The sequence below is a fragment of the Pollachius pollachius genome, assembly GCF_949987615.1.
Source record: "Pollachius pollachius genome assembly, chromosome: 12".
In the NCBI taxonomy this organism is placed as follows: Eukaryota; Metazoa; Chordata; class Actinopteri; order Gadiformes; family Gadidae; genus Pollachius; species Pollachius pollachius.
The window spans coordinates 6,142,567-6,154,080 of record NC_136945.1 but is presented as its reverse complement, the minus strand read 5'-3'; the positions used below and the strand labels follow the sequence as shown (position 1 = coordinate 6,154,080).

Sequence of the window (11,514 nt, the reverse complement as noted above, 5' to 3'; positions counted from 1 at the left end):
TCTACACAGGAAACACCTCAGCTTCACAAGCTATTCAGCGCTGATCTGTTTCCTGGAGCGTGTTTAATAGTCTTGACTGTATTTCATCAACAACAACAACTCACCCCATGTTTCAGACTGTCACTGGCCTGGTCGGCTACTTCAGACACGATCACCAAGGCAGCTGTAATAAACACAGAGGGACGGATGGAGTCAGAGACCGGACACACATAGATCAGCACTGTGGTGTCTCAACAACCCTTGATAAATATTTAACAGCTGCAGGGCGTGTGTTGGTAGGGTGTTTTTATTTATATCTGTTGAATAAATATTATGACAGAAGGGAAGAGGTCTGGATTGTTCTAGTCTAATCACCTTGTGTGTCCTCGTATTCTTTAGAATCAGGGGACAGGTTGTTCAGGTAGTCTGGAGGAGAGACACACACAGGAATACGTTGACACGGTTACTAAGAAACTCATCATTATGTGCAGAAAAACATATGATTCCTTTGGGATTCATTTAGCAATGCAACACGGTTCGGTAATTATCATCATGTTTTGGTCCACATGACAAGTCTTAAAGCAATGTCTTGGCATCTGCAGGACACAGGAGCCAAGATGAAATTGGTTCAGAAAAGATATATTTAAATTAAATCGGCAGAAAATGTGTTTGCAATAAAACATGAATCCCATTCACCAGAAATGTCCACCAGGTATATAATGAGGGAGAAGAGAAGAGATGCATATTTCTAAAGGCATGTGTGTGTGTGTGTGTGTGTGTGTGTGTGTGTGTGTGTGTGTGTGTGTGTGTGTGTGTGTGTGTGTGTGTGTGTTTGTTTTACCTGTGAGAAGCATGCGGTACTGCAGCACTCTGACGATAACCTGCAGGAGCTGGTGTCTTAACGGCACCTCTCCTCCTTCTTGGCTTTCAGTCTGAGGAGACACACACACACACACACACACACACACACACACACACATACACACACTCTTGGTCATTTATGTGCAGTGCATGAAAAAAAAGTGCACTCAGCCATCTATACATAACTAATGCAGAGCTTCATCCTACACACACATACCTTCATACACACACACACACACACACACACACACACACACACACACACACACACACACACACACACACATCTTTTCTTTGTTCCCGCAAAAGAGCAATCTTTACTTAGATTTTCCCAATTCAAGGTCAGAGATGGAAAGGCAGTGGAAAGATAGCATGACCTTCAAGGGTCTTTGTGGAGAGCCATCCGGCTCCCCAGAGCCACCGTTGTGCAGGTGAACAGAGGACAGAGGGCCACACAATAAAAGAAAGATCTGGAAAATCAATCAGGATCTAATTGTCTCTGACAGGTATTTATGCCCCGAGCAGGGGAGTGATGGGAGAAGAGTAGGCGCACGTAGTCGCACACGCGAGGGCCCACATACACACAACACACACACACACACACACACACACACACACACACACACACACACACACACACACACACACACACACACACTAATCCAATAAAATTGAATCCTTCATTAGAGAGCCAGATAGCACCCTGCGGGAAACAGCAACTTCATCTAATCGACACCCCCTTACACCCCTTCAACACACCCACACACACGCACGCACGCACGCACGCACACACACACACACACACACACACACACACACACACACACACACACACACACACACCACACAGTGCCAACATCGCATTCACAAACAAGCACAAGCACATTCGTGCTCAGTGGAGGCAGGTGATAAGACGAGAGGCGAGGGAGAGGGGAGAGGGATAGGGGTAAAACACTCTATTCATCTTCATTATCCTAATCCAGTCCAAAACCAAACAAACAAAAACAGTAAAGCAGGCGGTTGGTAGGCCGCTAGGAGACTAGGAGGCATCGAGTCGACTACCATGTCCTCTCGAAAGAAGAAGCCTCCGACCACAGCCACATTCAGTTTCTCAACAGGTTCTGAACTTTTTCCAATCTCTCCCTCCTGCAACATTGGGATCCACAAATCAGCCAGAATGGGAGGCTGTGACATCCTTGGCTTTTCAGGCCAACATTGCTGTGTCACTCGCTGACTTAACCATCAAGCACAACAACAAGCAAGCACAACCCTCTGCGTTGCATCTAGTCATCACACTCAGTCCTCTCCTCAGACGCCTCATGTTAATTCACATCCAATTGACACGTGTGCAGATCAAGTGGTGTTCTGCCGCGGCAGTGAGGCTAATTAGCTGACGTTAGATCTGGTATGGTGAGGAGGGAAGGAGGGAAGGAGGGAGGAAGGGAGGAAGGGAGGAAGGGAGGGGGGGGAGAAGAGAGGTGTGATGCCTTGCAGATTACTAACAACCATGTTCACAACCCCCCCCCCCCCCCCGGATCTCCTCTTTCACACGACACACATCTACACTCACAGACACACACAACCCACCCGCAATGGTAATGCAAACACACACACTCTATTGTGGTGTGTCAGGGGGCAAGCCGAATTTGTCACCTGCTCTCTCTCTCACACTCACACACTGCTGATCTAATTGGGGAGTTGTAGAAGACGGTACTCCTCTAATTAGCTTCTTTTTGCCTCATTGCCCGCTGCCTTAACGGAGCGCCAGCGCCATCGCTCTTTCAACAGCCCTTCCCCCGCCCCTCTCCCCATTCCTGAGCTCGCTAAGGAGAGCATGCAGGGGGGGGAGGGAGGGGGGGGCTAGGACTGGAAGTGGACTGCAGGGCTCGACGTGAATGTTAACGGGCACTTGAAGGGTTTTTAAAGAGATTCAGCGCAAAGAGCTCCAAGCGGCAGAACCGCAACTGCCATGTGCCAAAATGGACGCAAGTAGATGAAAATAAATTAATTAACTGATAAATGACCAAAGCAATTAGTTATGCACATGTATGGATACCTTGATGGACTCACACAGCAAAAAAGGCGAACACTTGAGAAAAACACACACACAAACACACACACACACACGCGCGAACACACGCGCACACATGCACACACACACCCACACACACACACACACACACACAAACACACACACACACACACACACACACACACACACAAACACAGTTTACTGAGAACGTTGTACAGAAGCCCTGGTGAAGTGAGGGGAGGAAGGTTTAATCCGGTAAGGGTCCAGCAGGGAATCTGATCAGGGGCTATAGCTACTTCATCACTGTCATCACCACATCCACAATAAGATTAGAGCAGTGGTGTAGCGCCACACTCGGCCCACGGCAGCAGAGAGGGGTGAGGGGTGGATGGAAGGACAAGAGAGAGAGAGAGAGAGAGAGAGAGAGAGAGAGAGAGAGAGAGAGAGAGAGAGAGAGAGATGGAGGGCAAGCAGAAGGTTAGGAGAGATGAGAAAGGTGAGAACTGGAGAGAGTTAAGGTATAGCAATTATGATAAAGATGATCAAGGCTGACAATTATAATACAGACTGCAGGAATGATGGACAGACAGTCATCAGGAGACACCTCAAAGAAAAGAAAAAGATGTGAAAATGTGAAAAAATCGCTGTTATATTAGGAATTACTTATACTACTCCTACCACTACTACTACCACTACTACTACTACTGTTTGAACAACGTTCATTCCTCAATATATTTAGGGAGAAAGTGGGGCAAATAGTGACCTCGGTGGACCTATACTAAGTTTTACTGAAACATACTGAAACTATAAAAGTTTCAGTATGCTTTGTTAAATGCAAAATATGATATGAAGATGGAATACATTTATATAAATGAGCCACTGTGCATGTGCAAGACCTGCCTAGGGCGTCTAGTTTAGGAATGCTAAAGAAAGATACAATGAGGAAAGACAGCTCCTGCTGCATTCTATGAGTCTCATCCAGACAGAGACGTTAGTGACTCTGATGAAGGTTATCATGGACTACACCGGAAGCATTTATAATGGTTTCACCAGGGCAGGTGTAGCATCACCCTATGCTTGCCATACACACATTATAATGATAAGGTCAATGTTTAACAGAACATAGTGATGTCTCTCTCTCTCCCGCTTCCTCTTCTCTATAGATGAAGCAGGATGAAAAGGGGGCAGCTGGGGATGAATATTCATGAGGGGAGACAGTTGGTGGCTTGTCGTGTTGCTTTTATAATCAATGGAGAGGCACCTGGACTGTGTGCCTGAGCCCATCCCAGCAGATCAGATCAAGTATGACACAGTGTTATTCCCTCGTGGAATCTGACATTAAGTAGAACTAAATTAATCAAGGTGGAAGATGAGCATTACCCATCAACTGCCCAAACCTTGTCAATATTTTGAGAAATCTGCTTGAAAAAGTGGAACATATGGGAGTCAAAAATCCAAAAATTTAGGCAGATACTGCTTGCCAAATAAAAAGAATGAGCAAAACCGCACCACATATGCAATAACAAACACAGCCAACCGGGCAAAATAGTTAAATCCAAGATGTTATGCAAACTGTTGAGGAGACATTCAGTTTCGATAAACAGAAGTTTCTACAGATGAGTTCATTGGCTGCATGGAAATGAGAAATCAGTGTGACTGCATCTCTAGAGTCTTATCTGCAGGCTCCATTCATATCCTGTCACGGGCTTCATAATGGTCAATATCTTTATCATTATTCGCTGTTACCATACGGTTCCCATTTAGACGGCGATGATAACGTGCTGGTTGAGAGATACCAGGTCCAATATGCGGATGAGTAGGACCATATCAGACAAGGTCTAGAGGGGTGATTCCCAGACAATCTGCTCTGTATTACGTGGGACTAATTCAGATGACATCCCAGGGTGTTGTTTCTGACAAGATGGCAGCATAAAGGCCCATCCCGTGGAGGAAAGCAGGACAGAGAAGGTTCAAAAGAAGTGTTGAGTAAATATAGAAGTTAGCGAAGATAAAACCCCAGTTAGCCCACACTGGGAGGGGTTCTACGCTAACGTCCACCTACAAAACCCTGACTTCTTCTGACAAATACCAGCCCTTTGCTAGAAAGTAAAACTTGTCTCATACAAAGTCTGAAACACAATTATTCCACACCGGATTTTTTGATTATTGTAAACATATAATGATAATAAGAGTAAAAGGCAGTGATAATCATTAGTGAATCCCTTTATCTTCCCTATATTATATCATATATAAGGCCCTATTTTAACGGTCGGAAAACGCAAGTGAGAAGCGCCAAGCGCAAGTAGCTTTGTGGGCGGTTCTATGGCGATGTCTCTATTTTACCGGCGCAAAAATGACTCTTGCGCCTGGTGCAAATCTAAAAAGGGTTGGTCTAAAGTAGCCTAATTACCCGTAGGTGTGGTTTGGGCGTAACGTGCAATAAACCAATGAGAGTGCCATCTCCCATCCCCTTTAAGAGCCATGAGCGCATTTGAATCTTACGAGTTGATATTTTGACAGCGCGTCTGCAGTCTCCGATGAGACAGATGCACATGCATTTCAAACTTCAAATGGCTCAGTTTATGGCCAAATAATATGGCCTAATTCACACATGGAATAAGGCTTTCTTCCACAACTTCAGAAATAGTCCTCAAATAAATTTTGCTAAAGAAAACTTAACACACATATGATATGCGGTAACTGTGGTTCTATTTAATGATATACGCAATACATTATAAACATTGTTTCTTATCAGTATTGAATGCATTGTCGTTATCGACTTGTGTCCCTAATATGCATGTGTCCCCCCGTTAATATACATTGCCATGGACTGTATTATGCATTACGTGTTTAGTTTGTGTGTGTTTAAACAGATGGACGCACACACGCGCGCCCACATTCATTAATTATTTTACAGATACACACGCGCGCCCGCGTTCATTCATTCTTTTTAACACTCACTCGCGGTAAAACAATGTTTTCTCACGATCAAATACTCATCAATCCTAAAAGTTATGGGCATGTACACGATGTCTGTGTCAAGAAAATATGTGTTTGCTGTACGGTGTTTGCAGAGGCATTGATTTAAAAGTACAACTTATTACCGCTGTATCAGCTGTTCTTTCCCCAATAATTTACCAAGAATGTGTGGCTAGGTAGAGGAGAGAAGCAAAGTGTATGCGCGAGGTGCACAAGCAACATTATGCATGCGCCCTTAAAATAGCATCTGAACAACGCGCCACTGACTTTAAACCAGGTATTTCCTGGTTTGTGGCGCAAGTGGTTTCTGAAACTGCAAAATAGCACCAGGGAACGTTTGCGCCGGAACACGCCTCCTCCTTTCGCCGAACCGCCCCTTGAGGGCGCAAGGTCATTCCCTAATTTATCGACGCGTGGCGCAGGAGGGAAAAGAACGCTCTGCGCCAGTTGCAAACTAGTAACGACACATGCGCCAGTGAGAACGTCAATTGCGCCGGGTGCAAGGTAGGGCCCATAGACCTACAGGTAGGACAACATCTGCTCAGCCTCCAGTCTGTTAACGTTTTACCTCAAACTTCTTGACAACAGCAGCGAAGGCCAGGTTGTTCCGGTTGCTCTCCTCCAGTAAGGACATGCTGCGGTCGTACTCTGAGATGTACGCGTCAAACACCCCGAAGTCATCGCGCCGCGACAGGATGACGTCCACCACCCTCTGGCTCTCCTCCCTGAAAACACGCAGGGAGTTTGACAGTGAGGGGGGTGAGGCAGTGTGGTGTGTCTTCTGCCCTTCTCTGTCACCCAATAAAGGAGAGTATGATGTTAACGCTAAGTCAATAACAATGGGGAGAAAAGGGGGATAGATAGAACATTTTGGCTCTGTTTAAATGCTTTGCTCCAACACAATTTTGTCACGTTTATTCAGATACATGCCATTAATGAGCAGGTTGAGGCATAGCATCTTGCTTGCAAGGACACCTCACAGGATGTAAATCCGCATACTTATATATCTATAACTAAAGTACCTTTGGTGAATGCCCCTCCCTCCATGTATACATTCTGTATGTTTTATGACCCTTGCAGTTATCTCGCTTTGAAGAGAAGCAGAGTCAAATTCAATACAGTGCCAATGAAAAAGGATACATTATTGTAATACCTCTGCATTTTTATGCATGGCCCCGGGTTAAAACAAGGTGTGCTTTATGACATGGTGGAATGAATGAAGGATGAAGGGGAATATGGTGGTGCTCACCACTGGCTGATGCGCTCCTCCAGCTCCGTGAGCATGCTGCTGTGAATGCTGTAGACCTTGGGGAGCACACCCAGGATCTCCCCCAGTCTCTGCTGCTCTATCACAGGCTCTCCCTCCTCTCCCACCGCCGCCTCCACCACCCTCCTGAAGTCCTGCACACATACACCAACGGAAATGAGTAAGAAGGGGGGGGGGGGAAATAACAAGAAGCAGCTATGTAAAGGCGCCAGGGAAAAGAAAGCTTCGACAAAGATCAAGAGATATTTAAGAGATTGGATGTGTGGCTCCTCCAAGAGACAGAAGGAGCAGAGAGAAACAGTAATCACTGATGAAGAAAGACCCAAACATGGCCGTTAGAAATGTGCAGAGGAATGGGCAATATTCAGCCGGAGAACAAAAAAGAAGGGAAGGAAGGGAGGAAGGTCAGATGTTCCTAAACATCCTTCCTGCCGCCGACCCTCTCGAATCAACATGACCTCGATCACCACCCCACTCACACCCCCACATGTACACATACAAACACACACCCAGCCTCTGTCCAAGCATTCAGGAAGGGAGGCATCGCCTGCAAATGAGTTACGCACCAGGTGTGGTTGCATAACAACCTTGGTACACTGAAGGCTCTCTCCCTCTCTGTTGCAAGGCCCGAGCGTTCATTTACCCAGAATGCAGCCCAACGTAGATGATTTCAAGGCAATTGAAAACTCAAGGGATCACATTAAATACTTAAATAATACCAAGCTGAATGGTACTTAATAGCTGCAGTGGTAGTGAACGTAAGGGCAAATACAAAAGGAGTTATAGAGTTTGCCTTGGAGAGTAAAAAATCTGTTCGGAAGGTTATTTATTGTCCCGGTTAATGGAGAGAATAACCTCACACAGAAAGGCGTCCTCTTTTCATCAGGACCTGTTCAAAGAGGTGACCCGGTAGTGCGTAGCGGCGGGTCTCTGAGGGGCCAAGTGGCTAGTCTCTGTGGGGCCGAGCTGTCAGACTGAACTACACTGCATATAACATGAGGCCATAATGTGTCTGCCATGGAAACTGTCTTTGGCCCGTGCGTGACAAGAAAACGTGGCCATAAAACAAACTGAGACTTGCCAGTCCCAGGAGACACCGGCGGTGACATTGGGCTCCATCAGAGCCCGGCGGTTCATCATGAGCCGGTCGATGGTGCCCAGAGTTAGCATTCATCACTTCTGCAGGAGAAACACAGATGCTAACCTGTCGTGCTCTCACAGGGCCCCGACAGGCTACACACAAACACAGACACATACCCACACACCACACACATACAGACAAGCTTCTATGAGTGACAGCAACTAGCCTGTATAACTAACTGTATTTTACTGCTAAAGCAGGTCAGCTAGCCTCTATGTCTAACAGTATTTTACTGCTAAAGCAGATCAGCTACCTGCATGACACAGGTAGCCTCTAAGTGTAACAGGTTTACTCTGCTAAAGCCGGTCAGCTAGCCTCTGTATTCAAAAGCGTTTTACTGCTTAAGTAGGTCAACGAGTTACATTACACAGCCAGCCACAATGTGTTACTCTGGTAATGCAAAGTCAACTAGCCTTAATGTGTAACATTATTGTGCAGCATTAATTTACCTCGGTTGAAGGATCTAGAGTTCAAAGCATGGGGCTAAGACAGTTGTATTGATACTCTTACTGGGAAACCCCGGCAGAAAAGCAGAGCTGCTTCCCCATTTTTTTGTGGACACATTCTGGAAATTCTTTGTATTTTGTTATTCCTTATCAAACAATGGAACAATAGGCTGTGTGTTTTCTCCCTCCCAACAGTCCCAGTATGCGCTCTAATCTGCATGCATGTGTGTGTGTGTGTGTTTACGTGTGTGTGTGTGTGTGTGTGTGTGTGTGTGTGTGTGTGTGCCTGCGTGTGTGGTGGTGTGTGGTTCCTCAATGAAATTGGTAATAACTGTGTGTCGTTCGTGTCAGAGTCTATATATCAGTGACCGATATGTAAAGGCATCACTTGCACCATTAATAATAATAGTGTGACGCGAGCAAATGCTTTTGCATAATGCATGGTTCAACATATTACACGTATGCATTATGCAACAGTCTGATGAATAATGTCACCCTTTAGGACTTAATAGAGCAGCACCACTTTTAGCTGACGACATCAAAGGTTACCTTAACTTTGGACAAAGTCAATATGAAATGTCGAGTGTGGATTTCCCAAAACAGAAGAAAATTCAACTACAAACAAATGATTCTCTAGCTCATTCTAAGTGACATCATCTGATTGTGTTATGTACGTTCCTCTGCTCCCCTTCCACGCACTACATTTCTTTCTATTTTTTCAAGTTGATTATAATAGAAATACCATCTAGAGGGGGAGTGATGTATACTGTTTGCATTAGGCAGCTGTTTAATAGCAGCAAATTACATGAAGTCGTGGTTTCTGTTTTACCCGATGCTCATAAATCACAATCGGAGCGTAGAGTAATTCAGGTTATGACCTTGTTCAAGGGTATATAGTACTAGCTGAGCGATGGGTCACTCTCTCTGAACACTAGCTGTCTGATGAACAGAGGCCATGTACTCATGCACAAACTGTTTCCATCACCACCTCACCCACATTCATGCACATACGCACACACGCACAGGAACACACGACAAAATGACAATCCAGTTTGATCAAAATGTAATCTCTACTGAGATTCGATATTCTCAATCATAATGTTATTTTTCTGTCTTGAAGCAGCTGCTATGAAATCCATCTCTCTGTCTAGCGCTCTACAGGCTCTGAGATCTGGAAGCTCATTTTGACAGCCAGTAAATGAAAAACGATAGAAGCAGATGACAGCAGGCTGCATGTGACGCATGGCACTGGCTGCCCCATCCTAACCCTGGCTCGACTCCCTCTGCTGTTCCACGGCGCTCCGGCCATGTTGTGTACAATTATCTCCATCGTCTCCACCACCTGACTTGTCTATTCCATGACCGGCTTCCTCCCGATGAGCCAAGTGTACACTCTGTCCCAGTATGCTCTTAATTGTGACCTCTTGGTGCCAAGTAGGGGCGGCGATGATGTGTGTGTGTGGAGATGAGCGGGTTGACAGCATTAGTGTGTGTGTGCGTGCGTGCGTGTGTGCGTGCGTGCGTGCGTGCGTGTGTGCGTGCGTGTGTGTGTGTGTGTGTGCCTGTGTGCTTGAGGACAGTCAGAAGCGCAAGCTCCAACAACAGGACCCAGACCTGAGAGGGACTCTGCCTCGTCCCCACCATCACTACCTATGAGCTTCTGCATGTCAATGTTGTCAAGACCAGGAAACGGACCGTCGGCTGCAACAACACTGATAAACCAGAGCACAGAACGCAGCCTTAGAGCGGAGGAGGGGGCGGTGGCGTTGGTAGGGGAACAAGGAGGCTACGGAGACCCGGGGGGGGGGGGGGGGGAGAGGGGGGACGTTAGAATTGGCCTGGTCCGAGGTAATGGTTATGGTTTGCTTACCTCCTGAAGACGCTTCAGGGCGTTGACATGTCTGGAAGAGAAAAAGAGAGGATAATGAGACGGGTAACAATATCAGTGTCAGGTGCAGCAGATCACTGTTTACCAAACGGGTGAGTAGCTAAGTGACAAATGACTCGTAACAGCAGCACTGAAACTCAATAGCCCATCAAAGAGTGTGATGTCATTGTGGCTGTCAGGTTCTATACATACTGCGCATTGAATTAGCATCAACATTGCTTGTGTTTAAATGGGCAGAGATCAAACGTACAAAGTGCTATATCAAAAGCAAAAAAGGTGGCAAAGGATTCTTCAACTTCAGTGGGCGGTGCTGTCTGGGTATACTTCATGCCAAGAAGGCGCAGCACATTAGCAAGCTACTCACAGTCGCTCGGAGTCGACCAGCTCTTTGGCAACGTAGAAGGCCCGGGATCTCCCATCAATCTGTATGACAGGGAGGAAAGCAGAGCGAGATGAATGGACGTGGCTCATGTGAAAGACTCTCAGAAGACCACTTATTCCTCTCCAACATTAAGAGCAACAGCAGCGCGGTCGGGCAAAGGGAGGGGGTAGGGGAAAAAGGAGAAAATAAGAAAATTCACTTTATATTTTATTCATACTGTCAGAATAAGACTGATTATTTCATTAGCTGTACAGGCCTTGGTGTGAAAGTGTTCTCAAATACAGGACCTTTAAGTGTAGATGCATTATGGATGAGAATCTGTCGGCTGGTGACACTGCACTGATTTAGAGGCTTATCACGGCCTTAAAACACTCCAGCCAAAACATTACTTTGAGGCAATTTAGGGTGTTTCCCCGCAACACATATGATTCAAATGTTATTTCTTCCTTCTGTCTGAGGATGTGAGGAATGCCAAATTTATTCCAGATTAGACATCATGTCCTCAAATGAGACATTTCTCTCAATGAAAACAGTTTTTT

General features: G+C 45.9%; 1 protein-coding gene across 1 annotated transcript in view; it reads right to left on the bottom strand.

Annotated features, from left to right (window-relative positions):
- Window positions 1-11,514, bottom strand: part of fgd5a (FYVE, RhoGEF and PH domain containing 5a) — a 36,543-nt gene that overhangs the window by 12,437 nt on the left and 12,592 nt on the right. The window contains exons 4-10 of the mRNA XM_079747719.1: window positions 10,958-11,016; window positions 10,576-10,606; window positions 7,101-7,252; window positions 6,420-6,576; window positions 821-911; window positions 355-405; window positions 105-163 (exon numbers count right to left, since the gene is read on the bottom strand). Coding sequence (XP_079603845.1) covers window positions 105-163; window positions 355-405; window positions 821-911; window positions 6,420-6,576; window positions 7,101-7,252; window positions 10,576-10,606; window positions 10,958-11,016 — 600 coding nt within the window. The remainder of the gene's footprint in view (window positions 1-104; window positions 164-354; window positions 406-820; window positions 912-6,419; window positions 6,577-7,100; window positions 7,253-10,575; window positions 10,607-10,957; window positions 11,017-11,514) is intronic.